The 23,686-nt window shown below is 32.2% G+C and overlaps 2 protein-coding genes across 3 annotated transcripts; one reads left to right on the top strand and one right to left on the bottom strand.

Moving 5' to 3' along the window:
• Nucleotides 1–1,819: 1,819 nt before the first annotated feature.
• LOC108343691 (O-fucosyltransferase 15) lies at nucleotides 1,820–8,460 on the bottom strand. Its single transcript, XM_017582028.2, has 10 exons — nucleotides 8,054–8,460; nucleotides 7,875–7,967; nucleotides 5,083–5,176; nucleotides 4,570–4,631; nucleotides 4,367–4,455; nucleotides 3,728–3,848; nucleotides 3,480–3,623; nucleotides 3,022–3,356; nucleotides 2,631–2,871; nucleotides 1,820–2,233 (listed from the first exon to the last, which is right to left on the bottom strand). Exons 1-10 carry the CDS (start codon nucleotides 8,345–8,347, stop codon nucleotides 1,925–1,927), a joined length of 1,782 nt encoding a protein of 593 aa, XP_017437517.1. The 5' UTR covers nucleotides 8,348–8,460; the 3' UTR covers nucleotides 1,820–1,924.
• Nucleotides 8,461–15,630: 7,170 nt separating this feature from the next.
• LOC108346621 (calcium permeable stress-gated cation channel 1) lies at nucleotides 15,631–22,039 on the top strand. Of its 2 annotated transcripts, none has more exons than XM_052871668.1 (12): nucleotides 15,631–15,655; nucleotides 16,380–16,729; nucleotides 16,807–16,962; nucleotides 17,596–17,731; nucleotides 18,216–18,317; nucleotides 18,570–18,686; nucleotides 18,779–18,859; nucleotides 19,353–19,693; nucleotides 19,788–20,033; nucleotides 20,621–20,945; nucleotides 21,025–21,258; nucleotides 21,360–22,039. In XM_052871668.1, exons 2-12 carry the CDS (start codon nucleotides 16,416–16,418, stop codon nucleotides 21,633–21,635), a joined length of 2,328 nt encoding a protein of 775 aa, XP_052727628.1. In that variant the 5' UTR covers nucleotides 15,631–15,655; nucleotides 16,380–16,415; the 3' UTR covers nucleotides 21,636–22,039. The 2 variants fall into 2 exon arrangements, with proteins under 2 accessions (XP_052727628.1, XP_017441176.1); XM_017585687.2 differs by lacking the exon at nucleotides 15,631–15,655 and adding an exon at nucleotides 15,784–15,941.
• The last annotated feature ends 1,647 nt before the right edge of the window (nucleotides 22,040–23,686 follow it).

Here is a 23,686-nt window from a genome sequence, read left to right as displayed (position 1 = left end):
ATTCTGCATCACCTTTGTAACAATCTAATTTAATTTAAAATTTAAATATTATTTAATATAATTTTATATAATTTTATATTTTAATAATTATTAAAGTATGATTTATATTATAATAATAGTTATATTAAAAAATAAAAATAAAATAATGAAAATAATAATAATAATAATAAAAATAATATAAAATAATATAAAATTTGATTTAATATATTCAAATCTATTAAATTATATTAAAATATTAAAATAAATTAAACAGTTATTAAATTTTAAATGAAAACGAATACTTTAAAAAACTTGTTTATTGAATATTAAAACCGATAAAATATGCTAACAGTTTTGTTTTTTATTTAAAATTTAATAAATATTTAATTTAATAAAAAATTATAATATTATTTATTATATTTTTATAATTTAATAATTATTAAAATATGATTTATATTTTTATAATAGTTTTATAAAAAAAGTAAAATTAACAATTACTAAAATAAAATTAATAATAATGAAAAGAAAAATAGTGTTTAAAATCACATTTAATATATTTAAATACATTACCTTATATTAAAATATTCAATTAAATTAAATAATTATTAAAATTTAAATTAATTTTTTTAAAAAAATTAGTTAATCGAATATAGAGGTCCGATAATATATAATACGGATATAGATATCCGATTAATAAACTTTTCCAAACTTTTGTTTACATTTAATTTTAATAATTATTTAATTTAATTTAATATATTCAAATATATCAAATGTAATTTTAAATATTATTTTTATTTTCATTATTATAACTCTTATTTTAGTTATTATTATTTTTATTTTTTTATAAAACAATTATAAAAATATAAATAATATTTTAATATTTATTAAAATATAAAATATAATAAATAATATTATAATTTTCAATTAAATGAAATGTTTATTAAATTTTAAATAAAAAACAAAACTGTTAGCATATTTAAAATATTTTGTTTTTATTTAAAATTTAATAATTGTTTAATTTATTGTAATATTTTAATATATTTTAATATATCAAATCAAATTTTATAATATTATTATTATGACTTCATTTTTTTATTTTTATTTTTATTTTATTTAAATTATTTTATTTTTATTTTTTTAATATAACTATTATTATAATATAAATCATATTTTAATAATTATTAAAATATGTAATTATATTAAATAATATTTAAATTTTAAATTAAATTAGAGTGTCTTTAATGAAAAGAGAAGAAAATAAAAAAAATATTTATTAAAGTACTTTAATAAGAAAGAGAAGTAAATAAAAATATATTTATTAAAAGTTAAAATTTTTGAATAATATATTTATTAAAAGTTAAAATTTTTTAAAAAGTTGCATTGAGACGTTAAAAGGTTAAAAATAGAATTTTTAGAGGTACAGAATGAAATGTTGGTGGTGTAGGATGAAACACTCATCTTTTTGTTGTAGTCATCAATTGTGTTTGGACTAAAAAGCCCAAATTTCATCAACCCATCAGTTTGTAGGCACTTTCTTTCTGCGGGTCCATATGTTTCTTCCTTTGTCTTCGTACTGAAAGTCAAAAAAGACTCTCCATGTGTTTCTTCCTGTATCTTCATATAAAAAAAGCTTTTGATTTTATTCTTTTTGGATTGTAGATTACACAATTGTGCATTCCGATAACAAACTTTATAACGCAACCATATTCAAAGTATTGTTATAGATTAAACCGGTCCATTTATCAGCAAAAATATGTGCATTCTCGGCTTTTGTAACAGAATCTTATTCAGTATAACATATAAAACTGTGTCGTCTGAGCAAATCCCATGGAAAGTAAAGTTATAAGGGCACGAACAAATCTATATTGAATGGGAATAATGAACAAAAAATGTAACAAATTACAATGAGAATGGATAATTACAGTCAAGATAATAATAAAAAAAATCAGTCTGTCCTGCACATACAATCTTTACACCTAGGATACCTGTAAACACTTCTTGCCTTTGGCCTTGTCTGTACATGTTTAGTTTGCCTAACTGCTTTCCTCATTCTCTGTTCAAAAACACGCCACTCTATAGTGGAGTTCTTCATAAATATACTCGCTAGCCTCCGTTTATTTGGACGTATTGTTGGCATTCTTCCACCACCATAATATATTCGAAACCCAGAGACCAAAGATGACAGCTGACTTCCAGAATCAGTCATGGCAAATGCATCCGAAGCAGTGCAGCCTATAAAGTCTAGTGCTGCTAACTACAACAGAGACAGCTTATTGTCAATCATCAAGAGAATAACCAGTAGAACCAAAACAAAACGCAGTGTTTTTTTCAGTAATTATGTTCTCAAAATGAGAGACGGAGGAGCAATGTACAGTATGAAGCATACTATTGAGAGAGATATAGCAAGTATCCACGCTCAGATAATGCCAAGATTTTTAATAAGTACGAGGTGCAATGTACAGAACATAGAGAGATCGGGAGAAGACATTTCAGGTTTCAACGTTAAATAATGCCAAAAATTGGACAAGAAAAATTATGAAGAGCAATGTAACGTAAAAAGCAAAAAAAATATCTTGCAAGGAACTACATTATATTTGTGACATCATTGATGTGAGCTAAACAAGAATAACAGTAGCATGTTATTAACAAACCTGAGAGGAATAATTAGCAAACGGTTCAAGTTCTGTCGAAGAAAGCAAGTTCTCTTTGGTAACTAATTTAGGGTACAGGCTGGTCAAAGCAACCAATCGTGAGCGACCTCCATACAAATTAGAACCAGCTACAAACAAGTGTGTTTTTCGATTGAAACCAAGAGCAGCAAGCATAAGGATAGATTCTTCAGGTGTCAGAGGACATAGGCCTTCAGACCTGAGCTCAGAAGGAGAAGGTAATCTGCATAGAAGATTTCAATTATTTAGTGAATAAGGCTCTTTTCTTCATAAATTAAAATTGACGTGTCTAAAAGATAAATATATAGACCAAGTTTTTCCAACCGTAGCATAAGGAGGGAAAAGTTTCAGATGGAACGATTATGATGCATACCTTGTAGTCCTCTTCAGCAGTGACAATGCAGGAAAATGGATTTCACGATATGCTTCCAATTCTTTCCTCTCTTCTTCACCTCCCCCAAATTCGCATAAAGAATGAGCTACCATGTCAATTTCAAATCTGAGGTGCAAAGCTAAGTATTTGGATGCTTTCTTGGCATCATTTTCACCTTTCTCCTTAATTGATTCTGCAAATGGACCAACAAGATGATGGTCCAATGGTCCAACGAGACCTGAATGTTCACGCAATCTTTTAAGAAGCAAAGCACCAGTTTCTTGTATTCTGGGAACAAATTGCAGGGCATGAAAGTTACATCTGCATCGAAGTCTCTATATGAAGTTCCCCAATTAGGAAGAGAGCTTCAGATATAAAACAGAGAAAAAAACAGAGCATTGAAGAGCTTGAGTTCATGAAAATTATAGTGAATATTTTATGCTTCTAAGATCATTCACCTGCAGCTCAAATGCGATTGGATCAAAAGCCAAGCGATTCCCAAATCCCACAAAGTGAACAACTTGATTTTTACGTATAATAGGTAAGATGCGTTTCAGGTAAAAACTTGGCTTAGCCTCCTTCTCCATGTCAACATCTGTCACCTGGAAGAGCATTCCAACAATTAAAATAATACACGACAAAAATAGTCGAGTTTAATCAGTTTACATGAAGGGCTGCTATTAGGGGGGGCTAGGGTGTAACTTACAACACTACCGATTGCCTCCAGGTCCAAAGATTGTAGCTCCTTAGGAAGTTCCCTCACTATCCGAATATCAGGAGTCAAGTAGTTAATAAAATGCTCCTCCTGATAGATATCGCTGAATTGACTATGAAATTATACAATAAGCAATTATAAGTTATGTTAACAGGTTGTCAACATCAAGAAAGAAGGCCCGTGGACAGCAAAAGTCGCATTCAAATGATCCAAGACAAAAGATAAACCTATAAATCCTAATAATTTATGCTATTTTCCCCCAGAATGCTCCTCCTGATAGATATCGCTGAATTGACTAAGAAATTATACAATAAGCAATTATAAGTTATGTTAACAGGTTTTCAACATCAAGAAAGAAGGCCCGTGGACAGCAAAAGTCGCATTCAAATGATCCAAGACAAAAGATAAACCAATAAATCCTAATAATTTATGCTATTTTCCCCCCAGAAGTACATGAGATATGTAAAATAACATTCAAGACAGCAAACCATCAAAAAACGTATTTAACATGTTGCTCAAAATCACTCATAATATCAAATAGATGGGACATTAACAAAATATGACAGAGAAAGAACATGTGAGTGGGAGGCCAAGGTGGAAGGAGAAGAACGAGAGACAAGACAGCATTACCTCACGTCTCTCCATACACTACTGAACATAAATTTGGGAATAACCAAAGTTGAATTGAGTAACCGTGCCACAACAACTGCATTACAAACCTGTTGCAGATCAAAACCAACAAAAATGACATGCAAAGCATTTAAAATAAAACTTAAGCTTTCTTACATTAAAATCAATGAAAATTGAAAATCCAATCAGTTCAGAATACTTACACCCACTCGTTGCTGATTGATCCCACCATTTGCAGTAACCAGAATGTATCCATTCTTTCCCTCTATTGGAGTACAGAAGAAGAGAGCCGTGAATAACACATTCAACATTTTTTTTTCCTTTTGTAGTACACTAACGCTTACATAGTATAAACAATGGGTTTGATATTCATGTGTCAACAGATTAGAAATTGTACCAAATATGACTGCTAAAGTAATTATTATGAAAGTCAATAAACTTACTGTGCAAATATACATTATTATTGCATTCTAATTAATTTCTATAAACAATTGCTAAATTTCAACCACCCCATTAGGTTCCTTTTGTAGTACACTAACACTTACATAGTATAAACAATGGGTTTGATATTCATGTGTCAACAGATTAGAAATTGTACCAAATATGACTGCTAAAGTAATTATTATGGAAGTCAATAAATTTACTGTGCAAATATACATTATTATTGCATTCTAATTAATTTCTATAAACAATTGCTAAATTTCAACCACACATACCATTAGGTTCCCAATTCCGCTGATCAGCACAAGGTCTCCAAGAAGAAGCTGGAACGAAGGGTTCCTGCCACAAATCTTTTGGTTCACGTTTATTCTGTCACATTGAGCACAATAAGTCAGAGTTACCAAAAGCTTGCTCAGCTATATTATAATTTGAAATAACTCTATAACCTTATGGCATATAACCAGAAGAATTATAATAGTCCAGAACTGTACCACAGTGTCCATCAAGAAAGTTAGCCACTTTTAACGCACAATCAACCATAACTACCATTAGATATTTCAAGAACCTCAAAAACTATCAATAACTTGTGAGGCATATTTAACCATTAGTTATCAAATGATTAATGCGTATACACATTGGTAAAATTAACCGCCATTAGACATTTCTATAATCTGTGTCATTATTATTAACCATTATTGAACATATTTAAATAACAGTACCACAAGTAGAGATTGATAATTGCATACATATTCACTAACTCTTCATTACGAGTAAAGCAAATTTAACCACCATTAGACATTTTAAGAACTTGCAGAGTTCACGATATTGGACAAAAGAAAATATTGGCAACACAAAAATATATTGAAAACTATTGGAGATCCCACATCGACTAGAGATAAAGTGAGTTTACAACATATAAGTGGGTGCAAACCTCACATTGCAAGATGATTTTGTGGAATTGAGTTAGGCTTAAAATTCATTTCTTAACATGGTATCAGAGTCATGAGTTAGAACTTATACTAGCGAAATTTGTTGTTAGGCCTATTGTTTCACCAGCACCTTACCTTACAATCCAATTTTATGGGTTTAAGTTAGGTTTAAAATCCATTTGTGGACAAAAAATATACAATTTATAAATAAAATGTGGTTTTTCAAGGGAAGACACCGAGAAGATTTAGCATTAACAAGTCATGAACAAAAGCAAATAAGAGATCAAAACACCAGCTTCAACCCAAAACCTTAAAGCAATAGGTTTATAGGTCATTCTACTTATATATTGTTCATATTACTGGAACTTCCAACTCGCCTTGAATTACTAACAATTTTCCCCTCAAGTAAGTATCTCTACACTAGAATACCTCCCTCTCAAGCACGAGTATCTTAGTGGTGACCCTTCCTTTATACCACCATTCTACAATGAGACATGCTTTCTTGAAATTGAAGACTTTTGATACAAGAAATCCTTAAACTTTAGGATTATTCACCTACTTTATAACAATATTGGATTGAATTGATCATCAAGATGAACTTGGCTTTGATACCACTGTTAGATTTTTTAAGAGAAGACAACAGAGAGATTTTGCACCAATCCGTCGTGAATGAATCCATACAAGAGACCAGAACAACACATTCACCCAAAACCTTAAGGTAAAAGGTTTATGGGTTCTTCTACTTATATAATATTTATCTTAACCAATGTGCGACTTTCCAACTCACATTGAATTCCTAACATAAAGATAAATATATAAATGCAGATATACAACTATAATGCAAAAATAATGAAAAGCAGTCAACTAATTAATAACAATAACAAGCATGATTTGTCCTCATTTTTTTCTTTTTTCTGATTCCTCTTTGTTTCCACAACAACAGCGCCTCCCACCCTTCTCGATTCATTTTCCTTCGTTTTTACTCAATACCTATTCTCTAATACATAAATATGAAGCATGGGCTATATCTATTTTCCAGTGTCATCTGATCATCAAGAACGTCCAACAGGAATGACCAAGTTAGAAGCATTGTCTTCCGTTGAATGAATCAAACTTTAACGCTATTGTCTATAATTATTGTGGGAAAATTATGTAACGGGGGATTGCTAGAGCCAAAGAACATATAATGCCAAAGAACGACAATGTTAAAGAACGACAATGTTGTATCATGAACCAAGACTCCCAAAAGTGTCAAAGAAGAGATCTGGAAACTATCTAAAGAGAAGGCAGGCCACCTCTGTAGATAATGCAGGTGGTGATTCTAATGAGAGTGAACAAGGAAGTTGAAAATTCAACGGCTAGAAATAATTAGGGGAGAAAGAATGGTGGCAAAAAAGAGATGATGGATACAGTTTGTAGAAATTCAGCAGCTGCAGTAGAGAAGAGAAAAAAAAAGGAGAAACAAATATCAAAGAGGCATGTATGTGATAAAGATTTGAAGTCAGTAGTGCATCGATATATTGCTTGTTTTGGTACCAAATACCAAAAATAGCGGGCAAGAAGTTGGAGAACAAAGACAGAGAAGTTTGTTATGAATACGACTGATTACCAAGTGATGCATAGCATTACACAGGGAAAGTTTTAAAACTATTTGGTGAGAGAGAAAAGCTCTGCACCCAGCAGAGATATGCTCACATTTTCATCTTTTCTCCCCTTCATACATGTGAAGAATTATGTCCAAAACCTAAAGGTCATAACCGAAAGAGAAAATTTCAGCTCAACGGATTGCGTTTGTTACCATGGTCGGCATATTACAAGTCAATGAGACAAAATATCGAAGGTAGCAGTAGTTCTCGTTTGAAGCTTTAAACCTTAAAAAAATAACTGATTTTCCAGCAGGAAGAAGAATTATGCTTCCTCCTCCAAAAATCCATTTGTTGGCCAAGTTCTTAACTATCCATAAATGTCAAAAGGACAAAATAATAATTATACACAACCAAATTCATATATTCTGACCTACATGTGCGACAAAGTTAACCATATTTACACACATGGTTTATGGTTTTTACGTTAATAATCACTCATATATCATCTACCACTACTTCTATAAATAGCCATGTAGATATCCATTCGTATACCTCAGCCAAAGCATGTGCAGCCAATGCCAACAACCGTACATAATTCCCCTTCTGTGATTTTTTCTTATTTCCGGTCTTGTTATTCACTTTCCCCTGAAAATATCGGAACAAACTCGTTGAGAGGCAGAGAAATAAAAGCGCTTTAATTATTGTGTATAGTAATAAAGCACGGCACATACCTGAAGGGAAAGTGAAGCCGATGATGAACGGAGTGTAGGCTTGGGAATAGGATGGGGTGCATGGTGTTGATATTGTAAGCGGAGAAGCATGAACCAATTGAAGAAGAAAAAGGAAGCGAGCAACGCAATAAGCGCCAGAAGCATTTTGGATCGTTTCCTTCGGAACCACGAAGAAGAGTGGGATTGGGATCTGCGGGAGCTGGAGAGGCGGCTGGGACCGAGCCTCGGAATCCGCGAAGTCGGGGAGCACCGATCTGGGAGTTGGAGGGCGTCGAAATCGGAAGCGGATACCATTATCGGGCTCGGGTCAGATCCGGTAGAATAGGGGTTGAAATCTGAAAGAATGTGATTGAAAGAAAGAAAGAAAGAAAGTGGATGTGTTAGTTAGGTTAGCACTTAGCAATAGCTACGGTGGCGCCAACTTCAAGAATTCCACTACAAAGGATGTTTTCGTCCAAACCAACAAAATATTTAATTTGTAATATAATTTTATTCCCCTACAACCTTCTCTCTTTGTTATTTCTCTCCATATTAATTAAATTCAATTGTTGATGTTTATAAACTATATTAATTCACAAGTAACACATATTTATTTCCTTGGTTTAATACCTATTTTGGTCCCTCGATTTGTATGGTTTGTTTAAGTTGTCCTCCTTCTTTTCAAAAGTTCACTAACATCCTACTTTTCGCAAAAATAGTGCACGTTAGTCCTTTTTGCTTACGGCGTTAGAAAGATTAACGGCAGAGTTGCTTACCTGGCGAAACATGAATTAGCTGTACAATTTTTTATTGCGTAGCATTTTCGGTTTTTCCCTCTTTCCGCTTCTCTCTCCTCCCTTCGTCGTTGCACACCGTCTTCCTCCTCTTCGCCAAACCCTAACACCACCCCTCCATCCTCTACGCCAAATGCAAACCCTCCTATGACATCGACACCTTCTTCTTCGACAACGTCAACCCATTAGAAGACATTCACTTCAACCCACTAGAGCCCCCGGAGGGATTTTTTGCCCCTCCCTGCACTGTATTTCTAAACTGTTTGTTTGTTTTGAGTGCGGGAAGGGCGGGAAGATGGGGCGCGGCGCAGTAGCGGAGGCGTACGAGGCGACGACGATCTTGGTTTATGGCAATGGTGAAACACTGAGATTGGAAGATAGTGAGGTTTTTTTATCCCAATAAAACAAAATTGAATATAAACATAAATAAAAGTACGTTAAATTATTTCTGAAGCAATGTGCAATTAGGGTTTGGGAAGAGGGGAAAAGGGGATTAGGGTTTGGCGCGCGATTATGGATTTCACAGCGGAGAAGAAGGAATCAGAGAACAACAGCTCCAATAATCCCGAAAACGCTCATCAAACATTAGATTCTTCTTTTTAGTTAACGTCGACACTTGATTCAAGCAGCAAAGAAACTGAAAAACAACAATCTCATGAACTCAAAGCTGGTCTTCACCTTCTGAAGGTTTTTCTCCTTCACTTTGATTTTTTTGTTTCTTGGCAACTGAATACAGTATGATTGGTTAATGATGAAGATGAAGAAGTTTGATAAAACTTTTGAGTGGAAAGAGGACTGCCACGTGGCACTCTCTTATTGGCTGAACTTGCCAACTAATTGGACAGGTCATTTAATTTTGGTCACCAGAGCAACTTTGCCGTTAGTTTTTTAACGCCGTAACAAAAAAGGATCCACTTAAACTGTTTTTGCGAAAAGTAGGATGTTAGTGAACTTAAAAAAAAAGGGAGGACAACTTTGAACAGTACAAATCGAGGGACCAAAATAGGTATTAAACCTGTTTCTTTTATATTTCTTACCATTTATAACACTTATTATTTCTCTCCACGTCATACCAATGATGAGAAATGATTCCATTGTAATAAAATTACTATATTTGTATTTTTTTTTTATCTTTCAAAGAGTTATTATTGACCTTGAAACATTTTTTAGTAAATCATGATATAAGATTAGAAGAAAATGTTTTCAATATATGTCTCATACAGAATGAAATTCATCCAATACGGTAAGATGTTTGGGCCAGCCCAATCTATTTATTGCTTCATCTTCCTTAACTTCTAAGTGCACTCCCCGTTACTTTTAAAAGGATTGTTTTATCCTTAGTAAAGGTGATTTCTAGATTCTTTGATCTGAAAATCTCCCCCAATAAAGCTTTTTTGAATATTTAAAACAGGATTTTAAGAATAAACTTTTCAGAACATGATTTCTGTAACAAGATTTTTAGACAAATTATTACAAATATATGAAATACATTATAGAACGATATTTTTGGAACAGAATTTTCAAAACAAGTTCTCTATAACATACGAGATACTTTTTTAAATGATTATCATATATGAAGTTCTCTCTTATAAGTAATTATATTGAGCTTGTTAAAAGAATAATTTTTGTGTTTTTTTTTTCTTCTTAACATTCGTATTTTAAGATATATACTTTTACTAGTAAGCTCAATTTAAGTATTTTTGTTAAACGAGGAAAACCCACGTAAAATTTCACAATTCTAAAAATTTAAAAACGTAAATTTTAACTAATTTTAAAATTATTTGAATAACAATTCAAATTTATTGATTTTTTTATTTGGATAAAACATTTACCAAATAAAAAAAATACTAAATAAATGCTAATAATTCAAAACTATGAATATTTATATATTTTTTAGTTGATCTAGATTGATATTATATTTTAGTCAAAATTCACCGAGATTTTTTCAGCACATTAATAAAGTTTTTTTTTTTCAATTCATGTTGTTCAAAATTATTTTTAATTTACAAATATTTAAGATAACGTGAATCAAGATTATCTATACAGTCTTTGATTTTTGTTTCTGTTCACTTTTCAATCGACGCCAACCCAAAATTTTTCTTTATAATAAAACAATTCATAGCTATGATTAGTTAAAGAAATTTCTAATTAATATTATTTTTTTAACAAATTATTGATAATTGATGTTATTGATAAAAGGATTATTACACACATAAGTGAAAAATGTAATTGTACTATAGGATACCTGATCCTCCAACGGTCGACCAGTAACCCGGACGACCTGACGATAGACGTCATAATATCGTATGATCGCACATTGTCGTCGATCACTTGGTGCTCGACAACCAAACAGTAATGTCTCGACATGGGACGTTCATACGACAAGTCGCCTATCCGTGTCAACACACGGGACAATCGACATACAACGCGCGATATCGTAGCATACGGTTTAGCAGTTACAGATAAGCGGTTACGCATATTAGCTAACCGGCGCCGTGAATCACGGGAGTAATTGACTCAGTGTCAATACACAACCTAGCAGTTACAACTTCTACATAGTCCAACTGGATAACTGCCCGGATTTTCAGGTAACAGTTTATTTTACTGATTTAAATATACGAAACACATCAGAGAAAAGGTACGTTTTTCCCCTAAGAAGAAATATTTGGGTCTTGACCTAATTAATCACCTCCCTTTCTGACTTGAGCGTCGGAGTGCCTTTGCAGGTACCCAGCCCATCTTTACTCAGAGAAGCAGAGAAGACATAGAGAAATAGCACAGTGAGAGCAGTACAAAGAGAAGTGGTCCCGAGTTGTTTGGTTCGAGTCTTGGTCTCCACATCCCCACTGAAACAGTAATTACAACAGATGTCAATGAAAAATAATTTAGTTAATATTCGTAAAAAGAATAGTCTTTCTGAAATTGATAAAGAAAAACTTAAAACTTTGAAAAATGACATTGTTCTATAAAAACTTTTTAATTTATTCACAACCCATTAATATAAAATTTTATCGCTATCTACTCTTAAATAATCTAAAAAATATACTTTGTAAAAGAAGTTTTTTCTTTTTATAAAACATAGTTCAATCTGTTTATTACGTTTTTATTTTTATTTTTTACATAAGTATAATAGAAACATCCAATTAACTATATCTAACTAATTTGGCTAATTTGACGTTCGTTGAGTTGAAATATGAATATAATTAAGTTTAACTTTTATAAGTAGAGATAATCAAATTTGACATGTATTATTTAAATTTTTGAAATAAGTGTGACGTCAATTTTATATTCATAACTAATATGAATAATTTTTTCACTATTTGTACTAGCTACAATATCAAATATTTTAAAAAAAAACTCTAGAAATATAAGCAAGTGTTTAATTTTTTTTTGGATTAGACGCTTTGTTAAATACTTAAATAATTTAAACAGTGTTTAGGAAATTTTTTGAAAACAAAAACAACAAAGTAATCTTAATTTTATAGTAGTTCACTATCAACCTGAGCTACATCTAATTTTTTTAAGCATTTTTAAAGAATTTCAATAATCTAGAAAGATTACACACGAGGTTAACCATTCTTAGTATTACTGAATTGGTTAACACAAATATCACCACTTTTGGTATACATTAGTCTAACAAACTAGACTATTTAACTCCATTGAATTATACTTATAAGTATTTGAATTCACTTTTGAATCTAAGAACAACAGTGTTTTTGAAGATACACAATTAGAAAGTTAACCATCATAAAGAGAATATGAAATTATACAAAGAGATTATGAAAGCTTGTAAAAAACCTTTTCTTTTTCAAAGAACAAGTGTTAAACAATGTAAGTTTAGAAAAAACAAAGTGAGAGAATATAAAGCATAGTTATTGATATTCTCTCATGTAAGTTCTTTTATATAGTTTTTTTTTTTGGAAAAATCCTATTACTTAAAACTTTGACTTTCACGCAGAGATATAATCTTTTGTACGGAGTGAGAAACTACTTTATCTTGCAAAGGGAATTGCATTGTATGTACGTAGAAAAAAGACAAAAAATATGAAGAAAACATTCATAGAATATCTTCTTATCTCTAAACATTTTTTTTGATTCTGATGTAGATTTTTGAATAAAAATATTGTATTGATATGATATGCAAAAAGAGAAAAAAGTATAACACAACAAATAAAAAAATATCTTCTTATCTCTAAACATTTTTTTTATTCTGATGTAGATTTTTGAATAAAAATATTGTATTGATATGATCTGCAAAAAGAAAAAAAAGTATAACACAACACATAAAAAAGTATTAAAATGTTAGACACTTTTAAACGTTAGACACAATACGAAAATAAAGATTTAAACAATGTCTATTTGAGTAATACATAATTATTAATAACATTTAGCACTTTGCAATTTTATCGGTTTACGTTCTAAACAATTATTTTATTTAGACATATGTTAAATTTCAAAATAAAGTTTCTTAAACAACGCTGTCTTAACACAATTTACTTTTAAATATATTTTAATTATTAAAAAAATTAATTTTTATATCTGTAAAATTGAAAATAATAAATATAAAATGTGTATTTAATGTAGAATAATAGTACCCCTTGGCGAATCACTGGGAAAATATCTTCCATGTGTTTTCTCCATTTAAGAAAACCACCACTTTCATGTATCTACAAATTGGTGAACTACTTACTCCTTGTCCTACCTATCTTTGAATTTTTTTCGAAGCATTAAATAGACACACCGTTAACTATCCACCTTTCAGATCATCTCTGCCCGCAGTTAATTCCGGCAACATGACAGTTACAACTTAATGTATCCATGTACATCGTCTATTCTCTTATCTGGGCCCCTAAAATCCTACGGCTTTAGCTCCTTTACCACAATAATTTCTGCTACTACCAACCATACATACCACAACATGGGTTTTCGTTTTGTCTTCTCACAGCCCCCACTTTCTTTCTAAGATTTACAAAATATCCGAAAACCAAGCACATTCTTACCAGACTGAATAAAACAACTAAAACATTTAATGTTGTCACATTTCAATGTTGATTGGAGAATTCTCGTGCCCACAACAACACTAACAAAAAATGAAGGGTTTTGTTTTGGTAGCAAACCAGACACCACTTCAATTATATGTATGTTCATTAATCACTGTCACCATACCTTCATTCATAAAATTGGAAACATGTTTAATTAATTCCATAATTTCTAGTCTGTTCATAAACTTATCTGTAGTAGGTACTTGTCAAAGAAATTTTATATTTGACATAGAATCATAATGTTTCCACTTTTCATATTATCATGTCTCGAAAACAATCAACCTCTGTTTAACGTTTTGTATGCTCCTCCGACCCCACTCCCACTGTCAGTAACATATGGAACCATTGTGTAAATTCCACAACCACACAAACCTTATCTATGAATGGTTCCTTATATAATTATCAATGTCTTAATTCTATTCTTTCCGATAATTCCAAAGATTGTAATTTATAAGTTCTTAATAATTCATACTTGTCGGCAATGTTCAATATTCATATACAATAGTCCTAATTTTTTTTTACTAATCTTCCTTTTTTTTTTATGATGACGCATTTGATTTAATGATCGTGATAGTATCAATTCTAAAAACACGCATATAACATAGTTGCACTGAAGAGCTTTTTCGGTATTATAAAATGGTAAATTAGTTTTATATAGCTGAGTTTTTCTTACAAGCACGTTTAGATTGGCTATACTAAGTAACCATAATTTTAATTATATTGAAATAAAATAAAATGGGTGTCTTGTGCCGTACGTGTAAAGGATTATTAATTATTGTTATTACCTACTAAGAACAAGTTGGCTTTTCATGACCAACATAAAACCGTGCAAAGAAATATTCAATGTAAGGTACACGAGGAATTTTATTTACATTCTTAATTAGCCGTCACAATTTCTTTTTTTCTAAACAAACTCTACCACTAAAATGAGATTGAAATGAAATTTCATGGTTTTATAAAGTTTTAATAATATCAGCTCTGAAAAAACTAACGCGCCATCATTTCATGTTAGATAACAAATAAATTTTCATAATTACATCAATCAACCCTTTTAAATTTGAAAATGACGTAATTAGGTGTTATCTAAACTAATACACTCTCAATATTCAATGTATCTTTTGAACTAGTTTTTTCATACTAATTTTAAAAAAATAAATTTGACGTTTTATGAGTTAAAATTAACTAATATATAAATTAAAAATAAAAGTTTACAATTTTAACTTTATTTATTTTTTTCATAAATTTGTATGAAAACTTTTGTTCTGATAATAATTTATATTGAAGAAAAAGGAGCGAGCCGGACACAAAACGTGGGGTATTCCACTTGGCCCATTCCCACGAATATAACGCAGTCTCCACACGGAATACCTTACGGTGTCGTTTTATCGTTGTTGCCTCGCTCCATCTCATCATTTTTCTGACACCAACCTCATCTCTCTCACTTTTATTTTCGGCACGCTCTCTATGAGTGCGTGAATCCCACTCTTTCATTTCTCACCAAAGAATGAAAAAGTAGCCGTTGCAGGAGCCCACGTGGCACCATGCCGACACGGTGTTTGTTGGATTGACGTCCACATGCTTTGTTTATTCTATCCTTCTAAATACTATTACCAATCATTTTCACAAAATCACATAAATTGTTAATTATTAATATTTAATGATATTTTTCACAAAATCTCACATAAATAAATACTAGTAGTAAATAAAATAAATATTATGACAGTGGTGCACGGGGTGTGTGTGAGAAATAGAATTCAGTGTTGTGTTGTTCGCCTGTAACGTAACAAGTAAGCTCCGACACTGTCTTTTGTTACCCTATCTCTCTCTCACTCCTCTCTCTCTCCTCTCTCTCTCTCCTCTCTCTCTCCTTCCTTCCATGGAAGCCAATCTGAATGTCAGTGATCTCTCAAGATAGTTGGTGTGTTGGGTAAGAAAGGGCTTCAAAGTGACGTGTCTTCTAAGGAGGTTTCACTGCACGGTGGTGGCGGAATCTTCTTGCTTCGTTCCCTTTCGAAGATATCCGAAGACCCTTTGATTCAACTTTGGATCGTCTTCTCTGATTTCCTTTCATTGGTGGGTTTAAACAAACTTGGGGTTTCCCCTCACCCAACTCTCTGTGTGCAATAACCGCAAACAGCGACCTTTTATCTTATTTTCTATTTCTTGAAAAGAAAATATAACAAGCTCTTTATATTTGTTTCTCCGTTTTAGCCCAAGAGGAGTTAAATCTCTGTTGTTGTAGTAAAGGAAACCACTTGATAAATTACTTTGCTTCAGGGTTTCTATAATTAAGGGTAGATCAGAGAATGGTAAGAAGGCTCAAACAAAGACGACCAATTAGTTATAAGTAATTTGGGTGAATTTTATGGAGAGAAAAAAAGTCTATACTTTCTAATTTTGCTTGACTCGGGACCGTATGAAAATTAATTTTAACAAGGTCTTTACTGAATTATCTGTGTATTTTTTTTATCTACCTTTGTTTGTTACTCATTTCTTTTGATTGTTGTACAGGTGTATACTGTGTGTTCTTTGTAGAGGGGAAAGAAAATGGCTACACTTGGAGATATTGGGCTTGCGGCTGGGTTGAACATTCTGAGTGCGTTTATTTTCTTTGTGGCATTTGCTATTCTGAGGCTTCAACCTTTTAATGATCGTGTGTACTTCCCAAAATGGTACCTGAAGGGTCTAAGAACAGATCCTGTGCACGGAGGAGCGTTTGTGCGCAAGTTTGTCAATTTAGACTGGAGATCATATATTAAGTTTTTGAATTGGATGCCAGCTGCACTTAGAATGCCGGAGCCTGAACTTATTGACCATGCTGGATTGGACTCTGCTGTTTACTTGAGGATTTACTTGATAGGGTATGCATTAACATTGAGTGAATACCACATCTACTGAGGAGAACGTGATCCTGATGTTTTATGTTTCTGTTATGCAGGCTTAAAATCTTTGTTCCAATAGCATTCCTGGCATGGGCAGTTCTTGTTCCTGTTAATTCCACAAGCACCGGGCTGGAAGGCGCGAAATTGGACAACATAACCTCCAGCGATATTGATAAACTCTCGATTTCAAATGTTCATGAAGAATCTCAAAGGTTTCATAATCACCATCCTGTGCTATTATAGTTTTGCACTTTTTGCTGCTGTATCTTCATGCTATTTAGTAAATTAGTTTCTAATCCAAAGCACTACCTGCATTCAAAGATGCATTGGTGTTGACAGGTCTAGTGTTTTTTCAGGTTATTTAGTATCAGTTTCTAATCCAAAGTGCTAGCTGCATATAAAGATGTATCGTTGAGCACAATATATATGGTTTGACTGTGTTGAGGCTTTAAATCTAGTGTTCAACCTGGTGCAACCCTAATATACTAGTGCAATCTTAACTACTCTACGTCTTTGCTCTAGATTCCTTGATTTATCTTAATTATTTTTGTTCTTATCAGAATCTTTATCGTTATTTCTTCTATTCTCTTAATTCTGTTGTATCATAATTTCTCTGCCTTCTCTTGAGAATCCTTATCATTAAGATAAGATATCTTGCTTATTCATTCCAATTATCAGCATTTCATTTTTTTTATGCATATCTCGCTTGTTAGAAGTTTTGAAGTTACTGTTAAGGTGGTCCATGTCACTCTATGGTTGTATAATTATTATACAATTTTGGTTTTCTTAAATTGCCATTGCTATTATGACTGTGTGCTCTACTAAAGTTTTGTGTTCTACCTCAGGTTTTGGGCACACATTGTAGTTGCTTATGCATTTACCTTTTGGACATGCTATATTTTATCCAAGGAGTATGAAAAAGTTGCCGCAATGAGATTGCAATTTCTTGCGTCAGAAAAACGCCGTCCTGATCAATTTACGGTAAATTTGATTTTTCTCCATTCTAACTAGGAACTTTTCTTTGTTTATTTTTGCATAATTTGGTTCTGTTTTTGTCTACCACACTTTTTTTGAGTTTGGGAAGCTTTGAGATTGAGCCTAAGTGATGAAACTTTAATGGTTTATTTCTTGTGTTAGAGGTGGTACGCTACTTAGTCATTTTTTCAAGGCCTTACTTTACGACTCTGTAGATTACCAATGAGGAGTTGCTGGTCATAGGCAAGCATATTAACATTCTAGCTATATATGGATGGTGTATAGAAAGGGTGTAAAAGCATATCGATAATGTAGTGATGACTGTTATACTGCTTTTAGAAGCTGTCCAATCCATCATCATTTTTATCTTTTAACAAGTTTTGGGAAATTGTAGTCATGGACTGAACTGTTGCACCAGTTACATGTTGGTATTTAGATGTGAGATATTTGATTGATCATATATTTCTTATAGAATTTTCTTCTTCTTCAGGTACTCGTTAAAAACATTCCACCAGATCCTGATGAATCTGTGAGTGAGCTTGTGGAGCATTTTTTTCTGGTCAATCATTCGGATAACTATCTTACTCACCAGGTTGGTTCCACCTGTGTACACTACTGCTTGAATGTTTTGCTCTCATTTAAGAATTTAAGATGCACTGGGCGATGATTTCTAATTTGAAAGTCCCATCTCTTAGTGTAATGTTAAATTTGTTAATCATCTCATTGTTTCTTAAATGATGTATATGAAAATTTAGATCAATTAGGAAAATGTAATTTTCACCTTGCATTTGGGACAGAGGGGAAAATATTTTGTTTAAGCTTATTTATTGTGACATTATCGCAGGTTGTTTATAATGCAAACAAACTATCAAAGTTGGTTAAAAAGAAGAAGAAGTTGCAGAATTGGCTTGTATATTATCAAAACAAACTTGAAAGAACCTCAGAAAGACCTCAAATAAAGGTATTTAATTTTGACCTGACATGCATTCAGAAGTTTGTCATAACTATCTTCAGATTTACTACAATCTTTCTATCTTATACGTTTTTTACTAGACTGGTTTCCTCGGTCTTTGCGGAGTGCAAGTAGATGCTATTGATCATCACAACACTGAAATTGACAGATTGTCAAAGGAAGTAAGTAGCATTTGTTTTCTTTTTGGGAGTTGTTACATCGCTGCATGAAAATATTTGTAATATGAACTCATCCTGCAGATAATATATTTAAAAAATTAAAAATTATGAAAAATGTTCTTACTTGGGAATGAAATGATAATTTTTGGAATTCATTTAACAGACAATGGTATGTGTCATTTTTGGTTGTCTTTTATCTTTATTACATGCATGGGTATTATTCTGCTTTCAAGGTGTTATTTCTTCATATAAACGACTCTGAATTCTTGCCTTCACTTATTATTGCCATTGGACAATTCTCTGATTTTTTAACTAGAACTTTGTGCAACTAGAGTTTGGGAAGATTTAAACATATGCAGAAGGAACTTGTTTAACACCAAATTTTCCTTAGGAGATAATATCCGCAGATTTTATTGGCCTTATTATGATTTCATAAATTCTGTCTTTAGTAATTCTCATGATGATTGCTATAATTCAAGTTTATTGTCTTCCACAGATAGCTTTAGAGAGAGATAAGGTCACCAATGATCCCAATTCTGTCATACCTGCTGCATTTGTTTCATTTAAAACTCGATGGGGTGCTGCAGTTTGTGCACAAACCCAACAAACCAGAAATCCAACACTGTGGTTGACTGAGTGGGCGCCGGAGCCACGTGACGTCTATTGGTCTAACTTGTCGATTCCTTATGTTTCCCTCACTGTGAGAAGGTTGATCATAGGTGTTGCATTCTTTTTCCTCACCTTCTTTTTTATGATTCCGATTGCAATTGTACAAAGTCTTGCAAGTATTGAAGGAATCCAGAAAAGAGCGCCATGGTTGAATCCTATTCTTGATATGTAAGTCTCATCTCATAGTTGTACCTCTGAAGATGTAATTCCATCCCACAGGCATCCCTGGAGGTTACTAATTTTAATTTACTTTGTTGTGCAGTGGTTTCATTAAGTCATTCATTCAAGGTTTTCTACCTGGTATTGCATTGAAGCTTTTTCTCATCTTTTTGCCAACAATATTGATGATCATGTCAAAGTTTGAAGGCTTTGGATCTATTTCATCTCTGGAGAGAAGATCAGCTTCTAGATACTATATTTTCAATCTTGTTAATATATTTCTTGGGAACATACTTACCGGAACAGCATTTGAACAGCTGGACTCTTTCATTCACCAACCAGCCAATGAGTAAGTCATTCAAGATACAAGTCTCTTTTTTGCTTTTTGAAAATTATTTACTCCCTCTGGTTTTAACATAATCACATACCAATAAAAGTAATCAGTTTAGGGTGATCTTTTGTACAAAAGTGTTACCAATGTGTCAAATTAATCTTCATTATTAACGACTTAAAATTTCCTCTCACTATTCGTTCATTCTGAACACAATTCCTCATAATATTTATAATAGGAGTAACGAAGGGAAAAAAAATCTAAAGTTATATGGGAGTCATAAAGCCTTATAAAAAGGAAAATAAATCTGAAGTTGTATACAAATTATAAAATACCTTATAAGAAGGACCAACAAATTCTTTTAAAATGGCCCTTATAAGTACAGGAGGGAGTGCATTTTTGTGATATTTGCTTTGTTTGATTTCTTACATATGTTCTAGTGAACCAAATTCTGGCTGCGTAAATTTGTAGTATTTGTGGTGCTCAACTATTACATCATGTTATTGTTAAGAGCACGAACATCATGGTTGCATTCACTGCTCCAAGATGTCGTCTTAATTTACACCATGTCGATATGATAAAAATTCTTTATATATTCATGTCAGATATCCTGTAACAATCGGCACTGCAATTCCTTTGAAAGCAAGTTTCTTCATCACTTATATAATGGTTGATGGATGGGCTGGTATAGCTGCGGAGGTTTTGATGTTGAAACCGCTAATCATATATCACTTGAAGAATTTTTTCTTGGTAAAGACCGAAAAGGATAGAGAGGAAGCTATGGATCCTGGGAGTATTGGTTTCAACACTGGAGAACCTCGAATACAATTGTATTTTTTGCTGGGTCTAGTCTATGCTGCAGTCACACCTACTGTTCTTCCTTTCATAATAGTTTTCTTCGGGCTGGCCTATGTTGTCTTCCGTCATCAGGTAGTTTAGTCACCAAGAATTATATTGTACATGTGTTGATTGTGTAATTTGAGCCTCTCATGTTTCTTGCCAACTGCAGATAATCAATGTTTATAATCAAGAGTACGAGAGTGCTGCAGCATTCTGGCCTGATGTTCATTTTCGTGTCATTATTGCGCTGATAGTGTCACAGATAGTTCTGATGGGACTCCTGACCACCAAAAAGGCTGCTTCATCAACTCCATTTCTAATTGTACTCCCAATACTTACCATATGGTTCCATAGATACTGCAAAGGCCGGTTTGAACCTGCATTTGTTAGATATCCCTTGCAGGTACGTCAATTAATCATTCTGATCACTAATAAACCTTTATCACATGTTTTCTCTGTCATGAAATTCTTAAGTTGGTTTCTGGTTTGTAAATATGTGAACAGGAAGCAATGATGAAAGACACATTGGAACGAGCCACAGAACCTAACCTGAACTTGAAAGCTTACCTTCAGAATGCCTATGTTCATCCAGTTTTCAAGGCCAGCCTCGGTGAGGACGATGACGAAGACGAAGAGACTATGAGTCTGAAGTGGGAAAGTGAGAGTATTACTGTGCCCACAAAACGGCAATCAAGAAAGAACACACCATTGCCGAGCAGAATTAGTGGTGCATCATCTCCTTCTCTGCCTGATGCCATTCGAAATCAGCCAGAGCCATAAATCATGGACCAAGGAATGATATCATCGTTGTTGAACCAACCACAACATTGGCTAAGGTTGGATGTGTGTTCACATGTAACATATCGATTGACACGTGATTCCAGCATAAACTGAGAAAGCTGAGTGGTAACAAGTTGGTGTTGCACTTTGTGATCGGCAAGAACAAAGTTTAAAGTAGAGATTCTTTGATGATATTTCGGATTTTGTTAATAGAGAATTTGTTCCACTGATGTAGCATAGTAGTTATACTTTCAAATCTGTATGACCGCAGAATGCTGTAAATTATCCACAAACTCATCATGGTTTAAGATTCTGTGAATAATTTTCTCGCTTTCTTTACCTTGGACTCTTCCTTGTACTACTGCACATGTTTAACACTGAATCACTTGGTTCCTTTGTGCTCAGTTTCTTCTTCAATTATTCATAGAATGGGTTCAATTTGATTCCTTCTTCAAAGTATTCTCTTTTTTCATTCGGTACTAGTTCGTCGGAAGATAAAAAGTAACAAATGGTGACAAAATTCAGATCAAATCTTCCCTAAATAGATAATATGTATAAAAATATAGAAGGGAGGAACTAGTCGGCACCAAAACTTTTTAAGTTAGAAAAATCTCTATAGAAGACAAATTAATTTTCCATTAATAATAATTAATGGGTATAACAACACAGGTTCTTTTAGAGTTTTCAATGATCATTAGAAAATATTTTCTTCACTAACAAGGTGGATAACAAATACAAGAAAAACTTCAATGGATATTTCACTAAACAAAACAGTAAAAACTCTAATATATAGATGTAGAAATACAACCTTTTCTCTAAGCTAGCTTATCTGTATAGGCTTAGGCTTGCATAAGATAAATTGGCTACTTACAACCTCTGTTTCTCTGTCTCCCAAATTAATTTTCCATTAATAATAATTAATGGGTATAATACAGGTTCTCTTAAAGTTTCCAATAATCATTAGAAAATATTCTCTTCACTAGAAAAGTAGATCACAAATACAATAAAAACTTCAATAGGTACTTCACTAACCAAAACAGTGAAAACTCTAGATGTAGAAATGCAACGTTTTCTCCAAGTTAGCTTATCTGTATAGGCTTACATAAAGATAAACTGACTACTTACAATCTGTTTCTCTGTCTCCCACTCTCTTTTCTCCCAACTATAATCATCTGTCTCTGTCTCGAATCATTACAATGAAAACATATGATATTTTATTTGTTCTTGATTTCCCTATTGACTTACTATTATTATTAAATATTTGAGATCAATCATTAAATATTTGAGAATTTCTATACATAATATTTCTCTTGATTTTATAATTAAAGATTCATTTTCAGTAGAGGAGAAAACCTTATTGTTATCCTTCCTCCTTGTTTGATGAGACTTATTTAGAGATACCATTAATATCTCTCAGCTATCTAATAATAAGCTAAGCAACAACAATATCAGTAGCTTACCATCAAAACTTTTTTAAAATGGAAAAAACCTCAATATATATGGAGGAAAATCTCACCGGACCTAATCCAGTAAAGTCTTCCACTAATAATAATTAATAAATATTTTTTAAAACTTCTTTTAATCAATAAAGATATTATCTTCATCAACAATATTCTCTTCATCAACAAGATAAATAACAATACAATAAAAAAAAAAACCTCAACTAGTACTTCATTAACCAATATAAAAAACACCAATATATGTGATGTAAATTAAAAAAAATATTCCAAGCTAAAATAAACTAGTTGCTCTCTTCTTATTTTTCACTCTTTGTTACTTCTTTTATTTATTTTCCTCTCACTAAAGACACTCAAAAATTCTGTTTTTTAAATGCAAAAGGTTTTATAATTTCAAATTTTATAATGGATTAAGAGTACATACAAAAAAGATCTCATTTTTTTTCTTAATTAAACAAGGGTGAGTCCAATAAATTGATGATATGACATTCTTCAGAGTTTTGAATTGCCATTTTTTAAAAAGTATTTTATTAATTTTTTTTAATATAATGTTCAAACTTAATTGGGTATATCGCTATTATACAATTACGGTCT

The sequence above is a fragment of the Vigna angularis genome, chromosome 1, assembly GCF_016808095.1.
Source record: "Vigna angularis cultivar LongXiaoDou No.4 chromosome 1, ASM1680809v1, whole genome shotgun sequence".
Lineage (NCBI taxonomy): Eukaryota > Viridiplantae > Streptophyta > Magnoliopsida > Fabales > Fabaceae > Vigna > Vigna angularis.
Note: the sequence above shows the minus strand (reverse complement) of the source record. Positions and strands in the feature narration are given on the sequence as shown.